We start from the raw sequence: 26,859 nt of genomic DNA on the forward strand, positions 1-26,859 counted from the left end.
GTTTCCCTTTAGAAGGAACATGAGTAAGGAAGCATAGGTGACAACTTGAGAAAGAGAGCGGAGCAAGCCCAAGGTTGGGCTGAATGATCTGTGGCATCAGCAGGAATCCAGAGGGCGTAAGTGGAATTAGGAGTAGTGTTAGGTGTTACTTTTTCCTTAGTCTGTGAGTGCAAAAAAGAATCAAGAACCCAGTTTCCTCTTCATCTAAAATGCATGCCTGCCTTTGGCCAGTTTCACGGAGCCTATCCGTAGATCTTTGGCTTCTGCTAAAATTTTACCTATAGGCTTTGTAATGATGAATTTCATAAAATTATCTGTTGGCACCACCAACAATGGGTATTTGTTCGCCAGTGCATGGAACTGCTTTGTGGTGAGTTCAGCTCACCAGACGGAGGCATTGTCTCTGGCCCCATCTGTGCGCGACGCGGGCTCTCCTGCACACGCTCCTCATACTGGGGCCTTTGTCCGCACCCAGTCTCCGTGCTGAAGTAATTTTAATTACAGATTCATCAGAGCAGCACTCACTGCATTAACCAAAATGTACGTCCTGGTTTTAAGGTATTAATGTAATGGTTGATTAGAACCACATATTGCTGAACCCTTTCAAAATGAGGGAATTTTGTCAGCCTTAAATGGGTCAGGACCAGTTATCCAAAAACTGAAGTGCAGGGGTCTCCTTGCTCAGTAGAAACATAAGGTTCCGACACTTAGCTTAGAGTGTGGTGTTGGTTACCCAGTTAGAACTAAATGAATAATATAGATTATCACTGTTATGGAAAGGGGGAAATGAAAGCTTTTTGATAGAAATGAACACCTCAACTATGACTATGAGTTGTAATATTAGTCTCAGGGTTTTACAGTGGCGAAGAGACATTCATTTTTTCCATGAATAAGCATAAAGGGATTATATAACCATGGACCTTGTTTTCTACTGGTGTATTGCCAGGAACAGATGCTTAGAATTTCAGAGAAGCTGATTTACATTAAAATTGAGAAAGGTAATTCTTTGTACAAATAATGGGACCATGATGCTTGCTTTATTTTATGGCTGCATGTGTCCATCAGCACATTTCCATCCTACACTAAAAGGGTCAGAAGTTAGAACCAAGTTTCTCCATAAACTGCTTGGTCCTGGTGCCAGCTGCACAGCTTCTAAGTCTGCTCGCTGCAGTCCTGCATCGCCACACAGTGGGGAGTGGGGACTGTCATTCCTTGGCTCGGTGAGAACAGCACTGACCACCGAGGAGCCTAGGTCCCAGCTCTGGGCTGGCAACTTAAACTGAGCCCTGGTGGGTTCTCAAGTGTCAAACAAAGAGTTAGGTGGGGGAAAAGAGCCTTAAGGCCCTTGTTTGTCTTTGAGATTCTGTCATCCGCACTGGCAAAATGACGTGTCCTGGATAAGACTTCTATCAAGAAGCATTTGTATTTTGAGTCAGTTGTATAGAAAACTTAAGTCACAGCCCCACTTAATGTGGAAATTTACTGGCTTAAGATATATGTATTATTTTCTCTCTATTTTATTCATTTAAATCGTATCAGTTTTTAGTGTAGATATAAAGCAATCGACTCAACTTTGACTTTCAAATAAAATATTTATGGCACTATAGCTCAGGAATTGACCTTTCCATTGTTTGGGTTCCCAGGTCCTAAAACCTCCTTTGGCTAGCAAGGAAAGAGGTCAGAGGAGTGAGTGAAATCATAGCCCTCGGTCAAGTGCAGGAGAGCTCTTTATTTTCTTTCTTGCTACCTGTCTCATCTGTGAACAGTTTGTAACAGTGCAGCGTCACCCAGTTACATAGTGGTCATTGTACATGTAGGAGAAGCAACTTCTTCCCGCTTCTTGTGATGCACAGGATTGGGTTTCCTCTATTGGCATGTAACCACAAATACAGTTCACTTGTAAAAATTTCCAGTTTCTTGTGAAATTCCATTTGTAAGTTTTGTTCCTTGGCTGCCTCCAGTGAATTTTTATATGAAACTTAAAAGAGCTTGTCCCTTTAGCTATTCTCTTATAGCATGCTGGGATGTTATGAACCGTCCATCATAATTTGGGATGACGTGTAAAATAGTTAAGCTACTCTTCTGAGTTAAAAGGGGGCAAAAGATGTTATTCTGTGACCTAACCACCTGCCCCAACATTCTTTCTGTAACTAGAGCCATAATCATGCTGATTTTCCTTATCTTTATGTTGACAAAATTTGTTTCCCTTTTTGATGTAACTTCACAGAACTTCTGCTAATAAATCCTTTACATCTTCCCCTCTTTATCCTGTTCTCCTTCAGTCTGCTAGGTCAAGGCATAAGGACTCTTACGAATGTGGGGTAATTATTAACATTCTAGTTCAGAAACCTCAGAGCAGAGTTTTTATACAGCACTGATGCCCCTGCCGCTGCCATAAAACTGTAGAATTCTCGTTTCTAAAAGGAGAAGTCTGTAACAATACTTCTCTTCTTCCACATTTGGAATAGCCACTGCCATGGGCAGAAAGGGCCGTCTTGTCTTGAATGTGCGCTCAGACAGTACTTCATTGTAATGTGCGTGTGTGAACATGATATGCCGTGCCTTCAGGTAGTGATTTTTTAAAATTAAAAACAGGCGTTCCTGTTTTTGAATAGCTATTTTTAAGTATAAAAAGGATAACTATTATAAATTAAGCATAGTGATAAATCTAAACATGTTCTATATAATGAATATTCATCGTGACTGATGCTTTGAAAAATTAACCTAATACACAGTTGGATGGCTTTGCTTCTCTATCTCTGGTGGAACCTGTTTTTCTGGAAAAATCTTCCACCTGTACTTAAAGAGAGGACAATTCATTTTCCCATTAATTTATGTACTTAGATGTTGAATCACTCACCAGTGGCCAGCAAGACCAGACATGGTTCTTGCCCTCATGGGTTTACAGTCTGGTGGATGAGACAAGTTAAATAAAATAATTACGTAAATAAGCCAGTTGTAAACCATAGCAGTTCTGGAGTTAGGTGTGTTACTGAGATCATATAATGCTGGGGAGACCTGGCATCAGAGATTGGTGTTTGGAATAAGACTTCAAGATGTGGAATACAGGCACGAGGTAGGCAGTGGAGTTCAGAGAGGACTCCACTCTGCACTGGGCTGAGCATGTGCAGTGGCTGCTCGTGGCCAAGGCATTGCAAGTGGGCACGTCCGGCTGGGTCGCCATTAAGAGATGAAGGTGGTCTTGTGCTGTGTGCTCGCTCGCTTTGGAAGTGAAGTTACCCATGTGGTACCTTATGCCAAGTTCTCAGTCTTTAAACCCTGTCACAGTAGTTGACGTTTGAGAGTCTTGTTAAGACTTTTTAATTTTTTGTACAACAAAACTTTAATTCTCTGTTTCTTAGCATTTCGCCCTCCCACCTTTGGAGCAGACTGAAAGAGAAGTAGATATCATTCGATCTGGTTTGATGTTCATTTGCAGTTCCTTCGTTATACCTTCATTTGTGTTTTATTTATGCTCTTCAAGTTTTAACATTTGTTTTTCTGTGGTGTATTTTGTCAATTTTCAGAATTGTTTTCATTGCTTTGCGTTGAAATCCCAAGAACCCATTCATCTTCCTTTTCTCTGTTTTAAAGTAGATTTTTCAGAGCAAGAAAAAAAGCAAACAGGCATATGCATCAGTCATGTTGCTATGTTTGATTTCTCAGTGCAGATGTTTACTCTTTGTCTTGTCTCGTGTTCGGAGATCAGCATGTATCACGTGGGAAGACAGGAGTAACAGTAGGAGCTCCGTTCTATTTCTTATTCACTAAGCTTTGTGATCACCAGTTTTTATTGCTTTACAAAAATCAATAGCTACAATAATGAAAGAAGAAAAAAGAATACAAATGTAATAGGACCTTGCCAGTTCATTTAAAATAGAGAAGGCTAGATCTGTGACTTACCTTTTGTATATGCATTTCTGAGTCAGGTTTTGGGTCTTAGCATCAAAATCAACCCTTTATGCATCAGTGGTCTTCTCCCTTGGCATTTGTCTCGATTCCTGTCCAGAGTTCCCTATAAGCTACTCAGAAACTCCTGGCTACATAGCCTCCCCCCACCCATATGAGTCAATAACCCTGCTTAAAGATACTAGTCATTTCTTGGAGTAAAAATAAAGACCCATAACATTGTGACTTGGAATCTATTTTAGACCTATCTCAGTCACATTCTTCTGCCTTTTTTATCTCCTGTTTTCTGTTTTATCTATTGGGAAAAAGAGAAACAAAATAAACCTCTTTGTAATTCCTTACATTAAAAGGTTAAGCTCCTTAATGGGCTCCCTTTCCCCCACCCTTATAAGCATTTATAGACTAGCATCTGTAAAGTCTACTTCCAATTGTTACTCTTCTACCTACAGCAGTAAGTTTTATAGGAGTAACTAATTTGGTTTAAGTTAGTCTTTGTCAACTGTTACCAAGTATTTGCATTTGTTTATATGTTATCTGTGCTACGAAGCAACTGGAGGGAGTCAGAGCACAGAGCAGAGAGAGAGGCTAACCTAGAGACGGGGCCTAGGAGCCAGTCCAGTTTCACAGGGTATTTTCAGTAACTTTGACAGCCAGCTTCTCTGTCTGTGGGATGCTCAGATGTCTGTCTCCCGGTTTCTGTCTCTAGGGCATTTGTGTACCTGAGCAATCTGCTGTATCCCGTGCCCCTGATCCACAGGGTGGCCATTGTCAGTGAGAAGGGCGAAGTGCGGGGCTTTCTGCGCGTGGCGGTACAGGCCATTGCAGGTAGGTGGTCCTCCTCTGACACGAGAGCTGTGGATTCTTTGCCGGGAGACAAAGCAGGCAGTTCTGTGTGGGCCGCGCCGCAGTTGCACACGCAGACTGCCATGTGTCTGTCCGTCTGGGAGAAAGCTTTTATTGCCTCCTTTCTAACTGTGGTTCCCGAGCACCAGAAATAGCTTCTGTTTAGTCGGGGCTACTGCTTTTGGAATACGGGGGTAAAGGGATTTTCTTTAACTTGAAGGACAACTCTTGGATAAACTTGATAAAAGTCATTTGCATTTTAAATAATGTATATTAATTGCTTCAGAAGTAATAAAGTATTTTCAGGACTTTTTCTTGCCTAATTCTTCTCTCAGAATACTTCTAAGTCCTTTAGCTACATTTTTTATCTTTTACATTTCTGTCCTTTAGCTATTGTTTTGTAATACATGGACAAAGGGTCTGATACTTCTCCATGATCCAGCCTACGTTCTGAGGGAAGAATGTGGCTGTATTTCCTATAACATGGTTATATTTTCTATAACTTTTCTGTTTTAATTTCTAACTACTGTGCTGTGTTTAGTGACTTTTCAGCTTCTCCCCCTGGAAATCTGTAACATAATCACCAGTGTTGGGTTCAGGGACATCTCCACAAGTACAGTCTAATATTTTAAATATTTATTGAGTATTGTTGAATATGATCTTGCCAAGTGAAAGGATTAGTATTTTTAGATATGACATTTGAACAGTATCAAGAATAAAACTAATTCTTTATTAATGCGTCTCATTTGAGCTGAGGGGGTCGGTAAAGGTAAGAGTGGAGCTGCAAGCAGCTCGCCCTAGCTGGCGTAGCTCAGTGGATTGAGCTCGGGCTGCGAACCAAAGTGTCGCAGGTTCGATTCCCAGTCAGGCCGCATACCTGGGTTGCAGGCCATGGCCCCCAGCAACTGCACATTGATGCTTCTCTCTCTCTCTCTTTCTACCTCCCTTCCCTCTCTAAAAATAAATAAATAACATCTTAAAAAAAAGAAACAAACAAACTCATGTAACCTTCCTGCTTCGTTTTCTTTCTTAAGCAAAAAGGCTCGTCCTTTGGGGTCTCCTCTCCCATTAAAGTTCCCAGAATCTAAGGCTCCACTGCTTCATTATTTATTGTATTACCCAGTGAGAGTCGTCCTCCCCCTGCCCCATAGGCAGTCTCATGCAGTCTTTGCTTTTTTTTTTTTTTTTTCCCCCTTCTACCTAGCGGATGAAGAAGCTCCTGATTATGGCTCTGGAATTCGACAGTCAGGAACAGCTAAAATATCTTTTGACAACGAGTACTTTAATCAGGTGAGACACCGTCCAGGAAGAGGAACACCTCATGGAAGGAGAACAAACTAGACTGCTGTGTAAGAAGGATGTTCAGCACTGGAGAACAACTCTTCTACCTGGAACTAGAGAGGATAGGCAACCATAGGGTGTTCAGTAGAATACGGGACATATCTAAGAATTAAACCAGTAATTTGTATTTTCTTACATTGTCTTTTCTCAGGCAGCTCTTAATCCACGTAATTTTACAGTCACTATTATTTGTTAGGCAAATAAACAAAAGAAAGGAAACTGGGGGAAACGTATTATTGTACTACTTTGTCACCTACCACCCCCTGCCTTATTTTCAGAGTGACTTTTCTTCAGTTGCAATGACTCGTTCTGGTCTGTCCTTGGAAGAGCTGAGGATTGTGGAAGGACAGGGTCAGAGTTCTGAGGTCATCACCCCTCCAGAAGAAATCAATCGAATGAATGACTTGGGTACGTAGACACAGCGTACTCTGATTAGGGACGTTTTCAAAGAGGGAGAAATAATCGACCATTGTCAAGAAGATGGTCACTGTCATTCACTAGGAATGGAAAGAATGTTCTACTCTCTCCTCTTTGAAGGGTGTTCTGTGCATTATTTGAGCCAGATGTGTGTTGTTTGACCCTCTTTAGACTTGAAGTCAGGCACTTTGCTAGATGGGAAGATGGTAATGGAAGGGTTTTCTGAAGAGATTGGCAACCACCTGAAACTGGGCAGTGCCTTCACTTTCCGTGTGACGGTGTTACAGGCCAGCGGCATCCTCCCCGAGTACGCGGATATCTTCTGCCAGTTCAAGTAAGCGGCCCCCTCACTCCGCCTGGCTAGCTGTTAACCCCGACGGCGTCTCTGCTTTGCATTTGTGAGGTGCTAACACTCCTCGAAATAACTGCCACCCGTCTCTGGAGTGAAACACTTTCTTCACTCGAGATGGGACTAGGAACCAGAAACCTTCAGTGAAGTGAGTCAGTTCATGGTGGGGAGGGGCGTGGCCATGCCTCCTGCTGGCAGGTGCTGTGGTGGACTGGGGCCGTCTGCGGCGAATACAGGCTCTGGCCCAGATGAGCCTATTTATTAGTCTTGCTAGTGCTCATTATGCTGAAATGTTTTATTAATAAATCTGAAAGCAATGAATTATTTACTTACTAATTATGCCTAATTAATACTTGGGAAACAAAATTTAAATAACATAATGAACAGTAATCTGCTTCTACATCAATTGAAAAGAAAGTAGTGTGTTGAGAAGATGTGGCAGGTTTCATTTCTCATCTACTTACCAGCCTTTTCTGTCCCGTGACCCTCGTGACTCTGTATTGTAGCTGCTTTCTTCTTGTGACCTCCCTAGGACAACACTCTTTTGAGAACCTTAAGTTTTAATACCTTCAAGCATCAATATATCTTTGTAGTATTTGAGAAGGGCCACAGTACAAGAGAATGACATCCCTTTTCTACAGCCCAGTTCCCCAGTGGTGCCATCCCTCTCCTTCGTTATGTGGTCTTCCTGGGCATCCTAATGCAGTTTACAAAGCATTGCTTTTATGGAGAGTTTAGCCCAGTCCTGAACTAAATGTGATTGCTACATGTATAATTTTCTGTAACTGATAATCATAAAAATATTATCCATCTGGTACTGTTGGTTTTGCCCATTTAATGTGTTTTTACTAAAAGCTTCAAATTTAGAGTGGGATGGAGTTGGCTAGGTGAATTGGTTTTTTGGAACTTTCACTATTCTGCTCAGGCAACTGATGTACAGGGTCTAGCACAAATAACCCCCCTCTTTTTATTACAAAATCGTAAGCATGCAATTCTGTAACATAACAATATCACCCTCAAGCACAGCATGACATTTTAGGTGAAATGTTCAAATTAAAACTATAAATTATTACTCCTATATTATTACCCTACCAGCCACACTCAAGCAGGTATTATTACTTCTGCTGGACCTTGTATTTAGTGGGAAAAACCTACATGGTTAACTGATGTCTGAAATGACAGGATGTTGGTTTTTGTCCTGAAACCACCTAAAAAGAGCAGCATGTCTACCTGGAGTTAGCTCTGGAGGAAAGGGCATGTTGACTCGTGTTGAGAGAAGACTCGGGTCCTTTTACGGTTTTTATAAACTCTCGTCTGGCCTGCGCAGGGAAGACAACAGTTGTGGAGCAAAGTGAGTGGTTTCACGTGTCGCCCGTGTGGAACCCCAGGATAATTGCACCTGCTCCAGGCAGAGCACTGGGGGGGTGTAGGTCGGGGGTCACCCACCTCTGCTGGGTACGATGAGTCCTCAGACTCAGTGAATGATTTGGAAGACAAGGAGCTCGTAATCCTGGTCTCTCTGCCCCCTGTTCAGAGCATTCTTTTCCTTTTTTCTTGTGGGAATGTGGGATGTCCTTTTGCTGGATATTTCTCTCTGACAATAAATCTTAGTATTGAGGATGTTTTAATCCTTTGCTTCTTTTTATTTCAGACTTATCATAGGGAGGGAGAGAAAATAATAAAACCTCACTATTGTGAGAACAAATAAACATAGCCCACTGATTCAACAGATATTTCAGGAGTATCTTCTATTATTTTAAGCCTATGGGAAAAACTCACTGTCTTTTGGGGAGACGGGCTTATGGATACATTATTACACACAGTGAAATCATCACTATTGAGGAAAAATAGGTTCCTAGTGCTGTGGGAACACAGAACTATTTGGGTGAGTTAGGACAGACTCTTTGCAAAGGGTGGCATTTGCATTGCTTATAGCTGGTCTGAGAGAGGCTCCTAGGCAAGTACTCCATCCACCCACAGGGTTAGTATACCCTGTGGAAACTTGGATCTGCCGGGTCTTTTCTACACAAAACAGTTTCATAAGTTTTATTCCCAGTGAAAACCACAAAGGAACGGGAGTTCAGGGAATTCACGCTCTCTAAGGCATTTCTGCATGTGTATCCACATAGTTAAATGATCAGGCCAGTGCATTTTTCAGTCATTTTTGAAATGAAATCTAAATGAGTGTATGGAAAATGTTTTGACAAGACCATGTAAATAATGTGCTCAGTTAAAGACTGCTTAAGTGGATGTTTCTTTCCATATGATCCGATTTGAGCTCTTACAATATTCAAGGGTGTCACACTCGTTTTCACCGGGGGCCGCATCAGCCTCGTGGCTGCCTTCAAAGGACTGAATGTAATTTAGGACTGTGTACATGTAACTACTGCTTAACGGGGGGGCAAGGAGCTTGGTGCTGCTGCCGGGGAGAAACAAGGTGGAGGCCCGTATTCGGCCTGCAGGTCTTGTGTTTGTGACTTGTGATGTAGATCCTGATGAAACCATTTAATGAAAAATTCTTGTGTCTTATTTTTCCATTAAGCTTTTTGCATCGTCATGATGAAGCGTTCTCCACTGAACCCCTCAAAAACAATGGCAGAGGAAGTCCTCTGGGCTTTTATCATGTGCAGAATGTAAGTGACATGGACATTTTTGCCAGATGTATTGTGGGTTGGTGGTGCCTCGAAGTGGCCGGTGTGAGGCTGTCAGGTGTGGGCTCCCTTGGGTTTTCTCAGCCCAAGAAGGACAGTGGTCACAGTGCTGTGCGAGGCAGGCTCTGTGGGGAGAGTAGACAGTGGAGGGAGTGGACAGAGCAGCTGGCCTTCTCTGAATTACAGTGGTCCCCATCAGTAATCTGCCAACAAAATTGTCCATCACTTTGAATGTAGTGCAGGGGTGTCACACTCATTTTCACCGGGGGCCACATCAGCCTCGTGGTTGCCTTCAAAGGGCTGAATTTAGGACTGTGTACATGTAACTACTCCTTAACTAGGGGCAAGGAGCTTGGCGCTGCCGCCGGGGAGAAACAAGGTGCCAGGTGGGATAAAACGGGTGGAAGGCCTTGTGTTTGCCACCTGTGATGGAGTGAGTTGTTTTAGTGTTTCCTTCCTAGACAAGTAAGCATTTTAGTATGAGTTTGTTAAAGTTAATATATTTGTTGTCCTTAAAACTGTAAGGTACTTACATTGTTCAGTTGCAAATAAGATAAAAACTATTAAATACCTTTGTAACTAAGATTTAGATTCTGTCTTCCTTGCCACTGATACTATGATGAATCCATTAGTGCCCTTTACGGCTCTTCCATATGCGGAGTAAGAAAACAGACCTCCCATCTCTTCCAGGAAGGTTCACTCAAACTCTACTCAAAAGTCCTCATGCTCATCACAATAGCTAATAGTCCTTGAGAGCCTGTTTTCCCTTCAGTCACTGTTATCAGTATTTTTTGTGTCTTAACTTGTGTAATCCTCACCTTTATGCCCGAGACTGTCTTAATCCTCTTGTTCCTGCTGTGATAACGTAGGCACAGAGCTGCTAAGGGTACACAGCTAGGAAGAGGCAGGGATGAGCTTGAACTCAGACTTGTGGTTCTGGCTTCCAGGATCTTCACCACCACACGAAATGGCCTCTCTTTCTCTTGTTAGCCATGTCCGCTGTCTAAAGGATGAGGGGAAAGGAGAGCCCCAGATGTGGAACGGGCAAATACAGGACGCGCTATTTTGTTTTTATTGTTAGTTGTATAAATATGAGTATGCGTGTACCCAATAAACATTGATTGGCTACTGCGCACAAGGACTGTGCTTGATACGCTGGGGAATGCACAGAGGAATCACAGAGGAGTATATCCCCGGAGAGCTCACAGTTATGATAGGGAAATAAAATGCTCATTGAATCAACAGCAGTACAAGATCTAGAGACATTAGAAAGGTATTCATTAAATGCTATGGGAGGAGAGAGAAGGAAAAGTAATTTCCATGAACAGAAAGGTACTTTTTACTTTTTTTGTTGGGGGTGGATGGTTGGGCATAGAAAGGAAGTGGGGGACTTTCCGGGAGGACACAGTATAAATAAGAGAAGGTGGGTCAGCCCTGGCCGGGGAGCTCAGTTGGTTAAAGCATCATCCCAGTACGCCACCTGGGATGTGGGTTTATCCCTTGTCAGGGCACAGACAAGAAGCAACCAATGAATGCATGGATGGGCAGAATTTTAAAAAATCTCTCTCTTTCCTCCCCTCATTTCCTTTCTCTGTCTAAAAAAATAAAAGCCTAAAAAGGTGGGTCGGATTTGGCATTGGACCTGGCACAGGGTCAACGGTCATGTTTTCCTTAGTGTTGTTACTATTTCTGAGCTGGGCCTTGAAATCTAGGAATGACTTAGAGACGTGGGGATGCGGAAGGCCTTGCAGGGGGGCTGCAGCCTGGGGCCGTCCTCAGGCGCAGCAGAGGGGAGAGCAGGTGAGTTTGGTTAAGCTGGGACAGTGAGTGTGTGAAGGGCGGCAGGGGCCGTTCAGGTTGGTGCTGGAGGGCCTTGAATGCCTGAAGCTCAGTGAAGTTACTTCCGAAGGAAAGCTGGAGAGGAGACCCCAGCTTATCTTTGTGTGGGAGGCCTGCATAATAAAACGCCCAGTGCCTACTGAGGACTCAGCAAAACTGTCTGTTTTCTTATGATAAGTCTTTCCCTAATCTAGCTTGGCTTTATTCCTTATTAGATTGCGGTGGAGGTCACGGAATCGTTTGTGGAATACATCAAAACCAAGCCTATAGTATTTGAAGTCTTCGGGCATTATCAGCAGCATCCACCTCACCTGCAAGGGCAGGACCTTAACAGGTTAGGGCCAAACGAGCAAAGATTTTTGTTGTTGGTATTATCGTTGTTATTGTCATTTGCTGGAAAGAAATCTTTTGAAGGATTAAGATAACTAAATAACCGTGTATATGTTGCCCATTGTTTCCTCTTTAGAAACTTCACCACCTTGCCTCCTAAGCCACCTAATCACTAATTGTAGGTAGAGCCAAGTGAGTTTTTCCCGGGTGATCCTGAGTGCTATTTTTGTAGGAAGAGACTTTGAATAGGACTGAAAGGTGAGGTGACAGGGATGTAACATGAAATTGTGTGTAATTGTTGCTAACCACCCAGAACGTTATGAAGCATAAGCTCTAAGTGGAGACATCAAAATCGGTGAGGAGAGCAACCGAGGGGACTTTGGGGTGATGGCAGAGTGACAGTATTAACAGAAAAATTCTCCTATTTCATTTATTAGCTACGACTTAGAAAGAAACTTTTGGTAGAATGTCTGAGCCTCAGTTTTACTCTGTGGAATTATGCCTGGAATCTGATACTGTGCTGGGGTTGAAAGTACAGACCATCTGTGTCCGAAGGGACTCAGATGTGCCCTTATTATTGCCATGACCCTCTTTTTAGTCTCTGAGATCTGCGTCTTCCTTCTTTGCAGTCCGCCTCAGCCATCGCGACGATTCTTCCCTCCGCCCATGCCGCTCTCCAAGCCAGGTGAGCTGCAGCCGCACTCTCTGCATGATGTTCTCTGTGTGCAGACATCTCCTTTCTGAATGACTTGTCAGATAAAAATCACATTCAAGTTCCTGCTCCATTTCTGTGTATCCTTACATATTCTTGTGTCTGTCAGGAACTAGAGCTCTTGGCTCCTGGTTTAACATAAGAAGTAAGGAACAATAGGACTCTGTTACTGCAGTTCTCTGGTCGTCTTATTGTCAGTTTTCATGAGCCCCCTGTTCCTAAACCTCTCCGCTTTGTGTGCACCTCCCCATAACTGTCTGGTGACTGGGCCTTTCTTCACACATTAAATGTATCCTGCACGTTCATTTTTCTTGTTTTGATTTTTCTTTATTCCCATCCTTTTCCCTCATTGCCCACACTCCCACCCCGCCCTGTGCTCATTCCCCACCCTCTGTACTGCTCACCTCCGTCCTGCCTTCAGACCGTGACAGAAAGGTTGAACTGGCGCGGTTTCTCGTGTCTGGCTGTGTGACTGTGCGTGTGTTGGACGCATTTTCTGAGCGCTGCCACCTTCCAGGATGGGGCTGACCCTGTGCCGCCTCTCCTCTGTCTGCCAGTTCCCAGCTGCCAGAGTGAGGGGTACCTAGACCAAATGGTTAGTAGCTCAATTAGCTCTGCCTAAGTGTAGAGCCATCCGCAGGGGCTTGTCCTGAAGCCTGGCTCTCGGTGTGAGACGCCGGCCTTCCTGTTTGCTACCTGAGCCGAATGCAGAGTTCAGACAGTGACAAGATCCTGTCACATTTGCCTCAGAGAGATTTTAGGAAGCACCCTGTCCACTTGTGCCTCTTTCACCGCAGCCTGGGGGTGAGGGCTGCTTATATTCGTTCGTTTGGTGTCTTTCAATTAGTATTTTTAACTTGAAGGATTTTTACTATTACGTGGTTTTGTTTTTGTTTTTCAATGCTTCTGGTTTTGCTTCTGACCCTTAGATGACTGCCAGAGTCAATAACACTGTCTTCCTCCAAACTAGCATCGCCAGCTCACGTGGAATTCAGCCGGGGCGGGTGATGCCAACAGGCTGCATGTGTGAGCAGTGCTGTGCTGCTCACACGGCCCCTTGAGCTCTCTTGTGTCAGGGGACCCTCGTATTACATTTTTGAGATAGCAGGCGAAATATCATGATCTGCATTTTATAGACGATGAGACAGATGCCCAGAGGGTAAGTGACTCAACCAAAGTCACGTAGCTCTTTAGTGGTTGAACAATAATTAGATCCCAAGTCACTAGACTCTCATTCTAGAGTTCTCAGGTTTTGAGCACAGAACCCTCTTTGCATTGCCGGATTTCAGAGTTTCTGTGCTGTGTTTCAAGATGCCCATTATGTAGAATCTGAAATTCTTGAAGTACTGGGTTTTGGCTAATGTATTTCATCATAATGTACAGTTAAGAATATGGAATTTAAATTTGAAGAAAATGTGTAATGAGACATTTACAGAATCCTGTATTTAGAGGTCATACCTATGATTCCCAAACTTGTCTGCACATTGGAATCACCTGGGGAGTTTTAAACCTCTCGGGACTGAATCCTAGCCCTAGGGATTGTGATTTAATGGACGAGGGTGCAGCCTGGGCTTTGCCATCTTTAACACCCCTGGGCGGTTCTCGTGGGCGGGGAGATTCAGGAACCCCTGGGCTGGAGGATAGGTCTGTGCTCTCCTACCCCAGCTGTGAGGTACAGGGCCTGTGAGAGGTTTTTAATGGTTCTGTGCGCACATTCACTCTGCACGAAGCCTGTTTTATCTTTGGGTGCAGTTGTTGAGAGGAAGAAGGGTCCGGACCCTCCCCTCTCCTTGTTCCCTGAATGTGGAGGTTCTGACATGGTTGATGTTGACGTTTCTCTGGGTCTTGTTCATTGAAACCTATCCCCTGCCTCTTGCTGCCTTTCCCAAGTGTGTCCTTGAAGACTGGCATTCAAAATGCATGTACTTTTACTGAGTAGACTTGGATCAGATTTTTACTTTTTCTAAAACTTTTTTAAAAGTTCCAGCCACCAAGTTGAACACCATGAGCAAAACCAGCCTTGGCCAGAGCATGAGCAAGTACGACCTCCTGGTTTGGTTTGAGATCAGCGAACTGGAGCCGACGGGAGAGTAAGTCCGAGTGTCTCCACTTTTAAATAAGGCAAAGTGTTTGTTTGTTTGTTGTTTAAGAAGAAAAAGGCAAAGTTTTTCGAAATCAGAAATCGTAATTTTGAGCCTGTCTTCTTATATTCAGGTTCATGAATCATTGTCACTGTCAAATTCAGTTTTGAATTGAACTTTGGTGGTCTTGATATTATTCTTTGAATCAGGTGTTTGTCAGAGAACTGACTGTCGGGTTGGCCAAAAAGGTTGTTTAGTGTTTTTCCATACGATGGCTTCAGTAGTGCTTGTTGTCTTTAACTTCATTCAGGACAATTTTGTTAGATTGTATTATGATAGCTGTCCTATCTGTGTGCATTAAAAAAAGAATTTATCAAAATTGGTGAATTTTTGTGCAACCATTTTAGTATTGAAGGTAGAAGAAGATACGTAACATTTTCAGCATATTATGCTTTATTGCTTCAGGAAAGGCAAAAAAACCGCCACTGAAACACAAAAAAGATTTGTGCAGTGATGGAGACGGTGCTGTGACGGCTCGCACGTGTCAGAGGTGGTTTGCTGTGGGGCTGTTTCATGCATTGGGGGATGGTTAGCATGCACCCACTAGAAGCCAAATAGCGGGAGATGGCCGACATACACAAAGTATCCAAATCAAGTTATTGGTGAAAATGAAAAATGTCTTTCCTTTTATGGAAAAACCTAAATAGTCTTTTTGGCCAGCCCAATACTTAGGATAATAATTTACCTTCTTGTTAGCAACAGCAAGCTCATGGTGACTGGCACTTGGTCAGGAGGGAAGACAACCTACGCAGTGGGTTTTATCAGCAGTAAAGCAAGGGAGTCAGAGGCATTTTGCACACAATATATTGTCAAGACTTGCATTAATAACCTCAGTGAGTATTTACCTAGATCAGGATTTCTCAGCCTTGGCACCGTTTGGGGCCGAGTAATTCTGTTGTCGGGGGTTACCCTGTGTGTTGTGGAATAGCCACAACCATGGCTTCTACCCACTTGATGCCAGTAGCACCTCCCCTTCAGCCGTTACAATCAGAAATGTCTTCAGGCATCGCCAAATACTGGACCACTGCCCTAGGGAACAAAATCACTCCCAGCTGAGGACCATTGTCCCAGATCAAGATAATCAGCATCAGCTGACTTTCCCTGTATGAGCGAAAGTGGTGACTGTTACTATTATTTATAGTTACCTCTAAAATACTTTTAGAAGTAACATGAAAAAGGACCCCTCCTGAAACAGAGGCAAGAGGCTCTGTTAGTTAATGTAGAGGGTAGGGGATGAATGTCATCCTGATGATCCTCTTTGTAGCGTATAAACGCTGAGTGCCACCGCCATTACGCACATCTCCATGGAACAGTCACAGAGTTCCTACTCCATGGGGGTATGACTCTGTCGACCCTGGCTGCAGTTGTCAGAAACATTGCTTTAGGGAATAAGACTTTGCATAGACAGGTCTATAATGTGACTGTAACTGGCATTATAGGAGAAGTAGTTACAGTAATGATTTCTACAGAGTTCATTTCTTTCTAATTTGTGTAAAATTATCTAGAATCTGAAATGAGCTCTTCTCTTCTCACACTTGCTATCATGGTTACACATTTTCTATGGAATTCCTGTTGTGCGAGGGGCAGGGATGGAGTGAGAAGATGTTACTGTCCTTTGAGCACTTCAGGGTAGTGGGGATGAAGAGACGGATAAGGTGAAGAGGTTTACGAGATGCAGGTGACCGAGTGACTAAATGCCCGGATGGCGAGAAAGACGTGGGGCGGAGTTTAGAAAACAAAGACTGCTGGAGCAGGACCTTGTCGCAGAAGCAGCACTGGTCCTCGGGAACGTTCTGTCTGACTTCTTTCTCTTGCCCTTCTGTTTCTGTAGGTACATCCCAGCCGTGGTTGACCACACAGCCGGCTTGCCCTGCCAGGGGACATTTCTGCTTCACCAGGTACTACGAAGGGAGCAGAAATAGGAGTCTCGAATAAGAAACGTAACTCTGAATATCTGCTTTTCCCTTTCATTTGTAAGGGATTTGGACGTAGGGGGACACTGTTCTGTTCTTTTTTATTTTCCTTTTTGTATGTTTGTTTTTAATGTTTCTTCCTCAGACCTTAGCTTACGCATACCTTTGCTTTTATATATTAATATAATGAAGAACTATTTTGATCAAAGATTTTGCCTCATTCAGTTACTATAATCTATTCATTTTCCATGTCATTTCATACAATTTTCATTTTGTGATGTTTGGAAACTGCTTTCACAGCAGAAGTTCTTAATGGAGACAGAGGATGAAGGTTCCAGTGGATCAAAAATCTGGCCATGAACTGTGGGAATGTAGCTGTGGGCAGAACAGCTGGGAGTCTCATGCTCTGTGACATACAATCTGGGCATCTGTTCTTAAAGCCGTGGCAGAACCTGGCTCTTCCCCAGTCCCTGACCTGTGTCCCGTTGTTGAGAACAACAGTGTGGACGGCACCTTTCCCCTTGTCTCCTGCCCCTCTTTCCTGCCTCTCCTGATACCGAACAATCCAGAAAACAACCAACGAGAGGAAATGGTAGTTTGTCCTAGCTAACAGACAGCCCTGCTCCGTTACCTAGGGCATCCAGCGAAGGATCACAGTGACCATTATCCACGAGAAGGGAAGTGAGCTCCACTGGAAAGATGTTCGTGAGCTGGTGGTAGGTGAGTGCGTGCTGCCAGCTAAGGACGGAGCCGGGCTTTTCAGAGACTGCATTCTTCCTGTCGGGGGCCCAGGGAACGTGTGAGACTGCGCTGGGGGCACAGAGGCCGTGAGGCCGAAACTGCTCCTTTTTCTCAGCTCCGTCGTCAGGGGTGCGCCACGCAGCGTTGTTTTCCTCCGTTGCTGTGGGAGTGGTCCTGCGCCAGAAGGCTCTGCTCGCCGTGAGCTGGCCCTTCATTTGAAGAGGCAACATACACGTGTACAAAGCAGTTCGATACATAAGTACCAAAATGAGAACCAGTGAAAAAGATCTGAGTGGGTTCCAGGGAAACGAGAGGGGATTTGTTTTGTTTTCCACATAAACATTTAAAGGGAGAAAGTCGGGAGTATGTCTAACGTGCATATGGCCAGTAGCCCATAGGCAGAGCGGAGAAGCTAAACTAAGGCGTGGTGAGGGGGAAAACTTGGCTGAGCAGCCTAACCTTTAGAAGAGTGTGTCAGGGGTCCTGAGCCTTCTCTTGCCTTCGGCCCTTTGACAGTGGTGAAACCTCAGAGTTGTGGGTTGGTTTGGTTTGTTTTGTTTTTAAAGATTTTATTTATTTATTTATTTATTTATTTATTTATAGAGAGAGGGAAAGGGAGGAGGAAGAGGAGAGAAACATCAATGTGTGGTCGCCTCTCACACGCCCCCTACTGGGGACCTGACCTGCAACTCAGGCACGTGCCCTGACTGGGAATAGAACCAGCGACCCTTTGGTCTGCAGGCCCACCCTCAATCCACTGAACCACACCAGCCAGGGCAGAATGATGTTTTTAAATATAAAAAATAAAGTATTTAGGATTACAGGGGGAACTAATAATATTGAAACAGAATTGTTAAAATACTAAACAAATTTGTAACCTAAGCTCTTCTATGTTGCTGCATCAGTCAGTAGATGGAATTTCTATAGTTCAGGACCAGAGACGAATGTGAAGATATTTTGTATCAGTGTGTTATGAAGGCATCCGTGATCCCTACTGGGGAGGGAGTCATAGGCACTGCTAATTCTCCTGCGGCTTATCCCCTCCCTCCATGATGGCAGGAAATGCTGGACTTCAGTTAGAGGTTCATGAAAATAAAGTTGGAGTTTTTTTCTAGTCACATTCACGGACATTTTGAAGTCTGTCCATAGACCCGTCGGGTGTCTGTGGACCAGGGTAAACCCCTGGGAGGAAAAGTATACTCTCTCCTGTTTGGGACAGTAGGGTTCAGGCTTTCTCAAAATTAATCCTTATATGGATTCTTACACAAAACTGAACAAATGCTTTCTTTTTAAAATGTACCCATGTTCTGGTTTCTTTATTTCTTCAGGCCGGATTCGGAATAAGGCCGAGGTGGACGAAGCTGCCGTGGATGCCATCCTCTCCCTAAATATCATCTCTGCCAAGTACCTGAAGTCGTCCCACAACTCCAGCAGGTGGGCACCCTCAGCAGTGTGATGAGTAGGCCCCGCAGGCTGACCCACGCGCTGTTGGATTCCTCCTTCGTTAGCGTTAGCGACTCCCACTGAGGCGAGGAAACTAATCTCCTTCTCACTCCAAACCTCCTGTTTCTTCTCCTGCCCCCGCCCCCGCCCCGCCTCCCCCAAATAAGTACATGAATAATGGGAGGTGTGTGTGTGTGATTAGTGACCCTCAGAGAATGGAAATGTTCTTTCCTGTGTGCAGTAGATGCGACACAGCGAACGAGAAAAGGCAGGCGAAGAATGCTAGCAGCGTGCCCTCCGGTGGCGTGAACAGCACAAAGTCAGTACTGCCAAGGCTAAAGGCTCTGTCTGTGAAGTGGCGGCTGTGGAGAAGGCTCTCTCAGTCCTCGGTGACCTGGAAACGCGACCTCCCCGGGCGGCGAGCCCTCTTGTGTGTAGTTGTTGCTGCTACCAGTATAGGCCGTCTTTTAATTTTAAATTCGTTTTCCTTAAAATTCCACTTTTAATCAATTGATGAGAGACAGTGCATAAAGTACATAACCGTTCCACTTTTCCGTGTCAAACTGGAAATTATCTGCTGGGCCCTCTTACCTCCCCAGGAAAGGCGCTCGGCTGCTGTGCACGGAGATCCGTTCTGTTACATAGTTACGGGCTGGGCGGGAAGCCCGTGCGTTCTGACGTGGGCTTAGAATGCTGCCTTTGCATTACAGGGCTTCTCTGTGCTTACCTGCTCTTGAAGAACTTGCTCGCGGCTGTATTGGGAAGAGGGAGAGGAAAAACAAGAGAATGGGGAAAAACAGAATTAAAAGTTTGGGCCAGGATTAATTTTTTCCCATTATTTCCTTGTATAGGAAGGAAATGTCATAGTTTTGTGTAGGAAGGAGAAAAAGGAAACAAGCATCTGCTTTTTGCCTGCAGGAGTCGCTGGCGGCGGCTGTGGAAAGGGCCGGCAGAGGTCCCAAAGGGTGTGTGTGTGCGGGGATGGGCGGCAGAAATGAGGAAGGAAGCGTGGACCCTCCCTGACCTAGAATCTTGAGCAGTACCCTTCTCTCAAGTCAGCGCCGGCTCCTTACAGTGTTTTGAGTTCTGCTGGACGTTCACAGCGGATAATCAGCGGCATTCACCACATTTTCTTTGCAACTGTGAGAAGTGTATGGTAAATTTCCCTAGGGTACCCGGCAAAATGCACGGTGTTAGGTTGAAATGCTGGTTGTGCTAAGCTTGCCTACGTTAGAATAGCCTTCAGAAACCCTTTCTTTCGTGCCCAGCAGCAAGTCAGATGCTGTAGGGGAAGAATTCAGCTTTGACAGAAGCAGCTTATCTTTCATGATAGGAACTTAGTGTTAATCAAAAAAGTTGACTAAATCAAGAACACTTTAAATATGTTTGTTTTAATTTAAACTATGTAAACATACATTAATTTGTCAAGCTCTTGCTGTCGGGCCAAGGCCTTTTCTTCAGCTGTAGGGGGATTTATTGGATGTCTGGTTGTCTTTCTTGCGAAACCACATGTATCATTCACTGTCTGTGGATTTCAACTTGGCGGAACAAGAGCTAGAAACCTGAGAGGAAGCTCTGGGCGCTGACCTCGGGTCACGGCGCCAGCACAGGCAAACGTGGAGCGCCTCCTCGCACAACCTCATCAGAACCACAACTGAATTGTAGGACAGCCGTCACTCAGAACTGTCAGAGGTCAAGTTGAATCCAAGTCCAACAGCTACAGAATTAGAGAAACCACATCCATCCAGATTGGGAAGCGGGGTGGAGATGGGGAAGGACCTGGGCTCACATCCACATGTGGTAGATAAAAATTTGGGAGGGATATCTTGGGAGCAAGGAGTCCCAGCCCCACACCAAGCCCCCCGGCCCAGGGCTCCAGTGCCAGGAAGATAGATAAGTCCCCACAACTTCTGGCTGCAAAAACCAGCAGGGATTGAGTCAGTGGAAGAAACTTTTGGAGTTCCAAGCAGTTCCCCTTAAAGAACCCACACAGACTTACTCGGATCCACTCCCTGTGAGCTCCAGCACTGGGGCAGCAGCTTGAAAGGCACCAGTGGCATACAGGGGGGACCGAAATGTCGGGAATCCAGGTCAGAGCTGGGGGACAGTTTTCTTCTGGACAGAAAGGTGGGAAGAGGCTGTTGTCTCTTTCCAGAGCCCTCCCCTGACAGCCACAGAGCCAGCAAGTGGGTGCCATGTCCGAGACCCCATCAGCCTGGCTAACACTGCCCTGCTCTGGAGACCACGAGACTCCGAGACTTTGTCCTGCCCAACTTATGAGCCAACCAACCCAAACTGTTAACCCTGACTTTTCCGTGTGAATGGCTGGTTTGGGCTTATGCTTCATGTCTTCCTAAATTTTATCAATCAATAGCTGCCTCAGTGAGCCTCTATTCCTGTTCCTCTTGCTAAATGGCCCAGGCCTGGCACTAGCGGCAGCCAGCCTAGATTCACAGCTTGGCTTTGCCTGGGACTCTCCAAGCCCCGCACAAATAGCAGCCATCCCAGATTGATTTAGAGCTCATGCAGTATGGCCCTGGGAGGATCACAGGTGGGGTCTGGCCTTGGCCTGTGTCACCCGGGAAACCCCAGGGCCTGCACACCCAGTGGTCAGCTACAGTCCATGTTGGAGCATCATGACCCTACTCCTACACAGCTGATCCTCCTTGGAGGGCAGAGGTTGCTGGTCAGCCATTGCAGCTGATTGGCCTGAGAAAATCCCTCCCACTGACTTGCCAATAGCAACCAAAGTTCAACTAAAAGAGGAGGTGTACTCAGCCCACACAAAGGGCACACCTCAGGTACCCAGCTTTGGTGATGGGGAATCTGTGCCACTGGACCCTACAGGACACCTACTATATGAGGCTGTGCTACCAAGCCAGGGAGTCATGGCAGCTCTATCTAATACATAGAAACAAATATAGGGAGGCTGCTAAAATGAGACAAAGACACCTGGCCCAAATGAAAGAACAGATAAAGACTCCAGAAAAATACCTAAATGGAGATGAACAACCTATCAGATGCAGAGACCAAAACATTGATTATAAGGATGCTCAAGGAACTTAGTGAGAACCTCAGCAGCATAAAAAAGATCCAGTCAGAAACAAAGGAAGACAACTGTACTTGAATAACGATTTAAAAAAAGGATACATTAATTGAAATAAAGAACAATTTATAGGGAAACAACAGTAGAGCAAATAAAGCCTAGAATGAAATCAATGATTTGGAACATAAGGAAGCAAAAACCAGCCAATCAGAACAACAGGAAGAAAAAAGAATCTAAAAAAACAAGGATGGTGTAAGCAGCCTCTGGGACAACTTCAAGCGTTCCAACATTCTCACCATAGGAGTGCCAGAAGGAGGAGAGAAAAAGCAAGAAATTGGAAATCTATCTGAAGAAATAGTGAGAGAAAACGTCCCTAATTTGGTGAAGGAAATAGACAGGCAAGTCTAGGAAACACAGAGAGTTCCAAACAAGATGGGTACAAAGAGGCCCACCCCAAGACACATCATAATTAAAATGCCAAAGGTCAAAGATAAAGAGAGAATCTTAAAAGCAGCAAGAGAAAAACACTTAGTTACCTACAGGGGCATTCCCATAAGACTGTCAGCTGATTTCTCAAAAGAAAGTTTTCAGGCCAGAAGGGATTGGCAAGGAATATTCAAAGACATGAAAAGCAGGGACTTAAACAGCTAAGATTACTCTATCCAGCAAAGCTATCATTTAGAATCAAAGGACAGATAAAGAGCTTCCCAGACAAGAAAAAACAAGGAGTTCATTATCCCTAAACCATTATTATATGAAATGTTAAAGGGACTTATTTAAGAAAAAGAAGATCAAAAGTATGAACAATAAAATGGCAGTAAATACATACCTGTCAACAACTGAATCTAAGAAACAAACTAAGCAAACAAGTAGAACAGAGATAGACTCACTGGCACAGAGAGCATTTTGATGGTTGCCAGATGGGAGGGGCGTGGGGCATAATGGGTGAAGAGGGGAGGGGATTAAGGAGTACAAACAGGTAGTTACAGGGTAGCCACGGGGATGTAAAGTGCAGGGTAGGAAATAGAGTAGCCAGAGAACTTCTGCGCATGACCCATGGACAGGAACAATGGTGGGGGGATTTCCTGAGGGGATGAGGGGCGCTAGGTGGAGGGGAGCAAAGCAGGGGAAATCAGGACAACTGTATTCCAAATGAAATTTTTAAAAATCTGAAGTGCCAAATCTTTTATTATTTTCTCTTTCTTTTACATTGACCTCACCTACACTTAACTGTTTTTTACACAACTCACCATTATCAAATCTTTTTGAAATGGTCAAGTGATTTTTACACTTAGTTGTGATTCACACTGAACAAAAATTCTTTCTGCCCTCATGTCTTACTGATTTGCCTAATATTTAATTAAATTAGATTTTTAACCAATATAACTGCATAAACAGGTTTGGGACCAAATATTACTGATACTTGATAAGCTTACAGCTCACCTCTTTGGAACAAATAGTCTGAATATAGGAGAAATATCTCTAGTTTTGAATATTCAGTGAGAAATGGACATCAGTCTTCATATTTTAGGGACAAGGAAAACGTAAGTCAACGTGGTAAGTTACTAAGTGGAGTTTGGTTAAGAGAACTTTTGTTCTGTTTGCCTAGGGTTCGATGTTTACAGTTGAGCTTACAGAACTGCAGTTTGGGAGTGTTGTGTATGTAAGGTAGAGGGCTTTTCTGATAAACTGATACTGGAGTGTGACTCACAAGGTTCATCACTCCTTTCCCTCCAAGTCCTACACTTACGTTACTTGCCTTACGGACTTGTTTCCCCTGACTCCACAGCAGCTTCCCGCCATTTCCAGTGCTTAGTCCCCAAGAAAGGGATGTTAGTAGAGGCTGTGTCCATGTTCCCTCCTGTGCCCAGCGTTTTCTGTAACCGCCTGTCTCGGCAGAGGGACCCGTGTCATTGTTGTGATTCCTCCATAAATTGCATGCCATTGAGTTCTCTGCTAAATGTCTACTTGAATTTTGCCTAACAGCAAGTTTGTCTTTTTTATATATTTTCTTCTACTTTCCTCTCTCTCTCTCTCTCTCTTTTTTTTTTTTTGCTTCACTAACAAAAGCTTTTTCTGTGTTTTTGCAGGCTCTTTCTTGATAAGGATATTCCTAGGTATTTTCCGTTTGCTTTTTTGCACATAGAGATTCTAGTTTATCGATGCTTTGTGTCTTGTGTTGCCTTGACTGCTATTTTAATTCAGTGTTTCCCCCACGCGAATCTCAGCGAACCTGGAACAGAGAGAAGCTGTTCTGCACCTGTTATGCCCTGGACTTTCTGGCGTGTGCAGAACGTCACACACACCTTCTTAAGGGATTTGTGTGATTCTTCCTTATTTTCTCACCCCATTTACTAAACTTGTCCGTTTTATTCTTGTGCCCCTCAAGGTTTTCCCTCCTACCCTACAAAATAGAATGTTACTCCCTCATTTCACAGAGAATCTCAGGCTTTGTTTCCTCTTCCCTTAGTCTGCTTTCTGTCAGAAGCTTGAAAAGTTTGTTGCTCTGTATGTAGCTTTGCATAATCATTAGCTTTTTTTCTTTGTTTTTGTCCTAAATGCTAGTAGAGACCAATTTAGCTATTTGGGTAGCTGAGTCTGTGAGAAATATTTTTATTGTTAAACTTTTCTCCTGTCAAGGCTGCCTGTCTCATCTGTTTATTTTCTTCTTTTGAATATGAAAAAACAGTGAAGGAAAATTTTCCCATCTCTCTCTTTATTCAGTTTAGGGAAGAAAAAAAGGGATACATGGCAATGTGGCCTAAAATTCATTGATGTTTTGTTTTTTTTTAACACACACACACACACACACACACACAACCATTGTTCAGACATTTGAGAAATCCATTTAAGATCATTTTCTAACCACAGTAAGAGCCATACAGGAAACCATGTCTTCGGATTTAGCCCTGTGTCTAACTCTAAATTCTCTTGCTAGCTGACTCAGTTGACATTTCTCACCTGTCTTGACATGGTTGTATTTCTTACAACCACCTGTCAAAAATTGCCACCCTTGGTGGATATTCTAAAAGAATGTGCTGTGGTAACTCCCAAGCACCAAATAAAACAAAACCAAAAAGAAACTACTCCCCCGCACCACACGCACGCACGCACACAAAATACCGGAAGATTTCAGTGGAGTCAAAAATTCCTTTATGGGCCCTGGCTGGTGTGGCTCAGTGGGTTGAACATCAGCCTGTGAACCAAACCAAAAGGTCACCTGTTTGATTCCAAATCAGGGCACGTGCCTGGGGTGCAGGTCAGGTGCCCAGTTGGGGGCGTGCAAGAGGCAACAGGAGATCAATGTTTCTTTCTCTCCCTCGCTTCCCCTCTCTAAAAATAAATAAAATCTTTAAAAAGAAAGAATGTAATAAAAAATAAATAAATAAATATATATATATATATATATATATATATATATATATATATATATATATATATATATATATATATATATATATATATATATATATTAAAAATTCCTGTATGAGCCCTGGCTGGGTAGCCCAGTTGGTTAGTGCATGGCCCCTGTTCATTAAGGTTGCGAGTTTGATCTCCAGTCAGGACACATACAGGAATCAAACATGGAATGCATAAATAAATGGAGTAACAAATTGATGTTTCTCTCTCTCTCCCTCTCTCTCCCCCTCTTATCCTCTCCGCCTCCCCCTTCCTCTCTCTCTCTCAAATCAATTTTTAAAAATTCCTTTATGTTTGGCAAGTTTCTACCAGTGAAATTTTCTCCTTGGGTTAAGGGAAAACCTGAAAACAAAAACGTGAAGAGGTTTTCTTACACAAATTTAAAACATTTGCCTCATTTGAGAAAGAGTCATGAAGCCTAAACCATGGCGGTGGGAGGTGCTGCAGTGTGGTTTCAAATTGCAGGCAGCAGTGAGAGGACCATCTGTTAAGGGGTCTCTGAGTTAACAGATGCCCTCCCTCTAAGAAGGGGGTTCCTTCCACTCCGCAGGGGTGTGTCCAGACCTCCAGATGTGTCAGGTAAGGCCCTGTTCCACCTCCGCAAACAGAGGTGCCATGAAAGAGCAGTCTCAGGGGACAGAGCCCACAGTGGCTCCCGCCGAAGTGGTGGGATTGCCATCCAGTGTTGAATTAGTCTCAAACCAAATTAAAGTGAAGACTTGATCCAAACAGGGCATTGGGGGTGCACAAAGGGTTCCCTGCTGAGTCCAGTGAGCTCAGGAGCCAGGGGAAGGCTTCCATTGTCCTTTGTCATGGTTATTATTTGGGTCTCTTGGTGGTTTTCTCCATCTTTGTCATGTTGGTTGTGTCTCCATTCCTTTCGTGGCCTTGTGGAGAATTTTCTCAATCCGTACACGCTGCCTGAAACACTAGATGTTTTTAAAAAGCTTCAAGTGCTTCAAGAAGACTTAGATCTAGAAGCAGCTACACACTGAAATGATCAGGCTTCACACACCGACACTTGGAGGATGGGTGTGGTTAAGGAGTTCTTTTAGAAGTGGATTGTTCTCTCTGTATTGTTTCTAGAGAAAGAATCGTGGGAACAGTTTAAAGATATGCCAGCCATTTGTCACAGGAAGCCTGGGACAGAGAGCACCAGTGGGCAGGAGGGAGGTGTGGCGCAGGGAACAGGCGTCTAAGACGTGTTGGATCGGGTGAGGTGTAGTACGCCTGCGGAGAGCAGTGGCGGTGGGAAATCCACTCTGCTGGGGTGACAGGGTGTCTCCCCCAACACTGTTTCCGGGGGTCCGAGAAGGAGCCCGAGTAGTGTTGGGGGACAGTCTGTAGCGCTGCTGTCACTCAGCCCCTTGCTTCAGACGCAGTGTGCGGCCTGGAGGGTTAATGTCGGTTAGGGGCTGTTGTTTTGCCCGTGGCAAAAAGGAAGCTATTAGGACAACTTTTAAAATGTTAGTGTCTGTTAAATCATGCTTCTAGTTATTTAAATGGAAGATTGACTTTCAAGTGAATTTTTTTGGAAAACTGACAAATAATAGTTGGCTAGCTTTGTGATTAAAAATCATTTACTGAAACATCAGCGGAGAATAACCTCTTGCTCTTTTATTTAAAACAAGGTTGTCTCTACTTGTTCCTTCATGAATTCTCCCAGATAGGTTTGTGACTTTTCTGGGGCTCAGCAATACTGGATTGTGATATGAAGACTGCAGCTTACAAATTACTGAGTATTTGCTTCCTGCTCTCAGATGA

At 44.0% G+C, this 26,859-nt stretch overlaps 1 protein-coding gene across 7 annotated transcripts in view; it reads left to right on the forward strand.

Moving 5' to 3' along the window:
• Positions 1–26,859, forward strand: part of KIF1B (kinesin family member 1B) — a 133,330-nt gene that overhangs the window by 93,933 nt on the left and 12,538 nt on the right. For all 7 annotated transcript variants that reach the window (XM_045859761.1, XM_045859763.1, XM_045859766.1 and 4 more), the window contains 11 exons: positions 4,616–4,734; positions 5,957–6,042; positions 6,372–6,501; positions 6,682–6,844; positions 9,402–9,492; positions 11,565–11,683; positions 12,309–12,364; positions 14,373–14,481; positions 16,364–16,430; positions 17,081–17,165; positions 18,515–18,620. In XM_045859761.1, the coding sequence (XP_045715717.1) occupies positions 4,616–4,734; positions 5,957–6,042; positions 6,372–6,501; positions 6,682–6,844; positions 9,402–9,492; positions 11,565–11,683; positions 12,309–12,364; positions 14,373–14,481; positions 16,364–16,430; positions 17,081–17,165; positions 18,515–18,620 (1,131 nt within the window). The remainder of the gene's footprint in view (positions 1–4,615; positions 4,735–5,956; positions 6,043–6,371; positions 6,502–6,681; positions 6,845–9,401; positions 9,493–11,564; positions 11,684–12,308; positions 12,365–14,372; positions 14,482–16,363; positions 16,431–17,080; positions 17,166–18,514; positions 18,621–26,859) is intronic.

The sequence above is a fragment of the Phyllostomus hastatus genome, unplaced genomic scaffold (genome assembly GCF_019186645.2).
Source record: "Phyllostomus hastatus isolate PE091 unplaced genomic scaffold, TTU_PhHast_1.1 phas_scaffold_182, whole genome shotgun sequence".
NCBI lineage: Eukaryota > Metazoa > Chordata > Mammalia > Chiroptera > Phyllostomidae > Phyllostomus > Phyllostomus hastatus.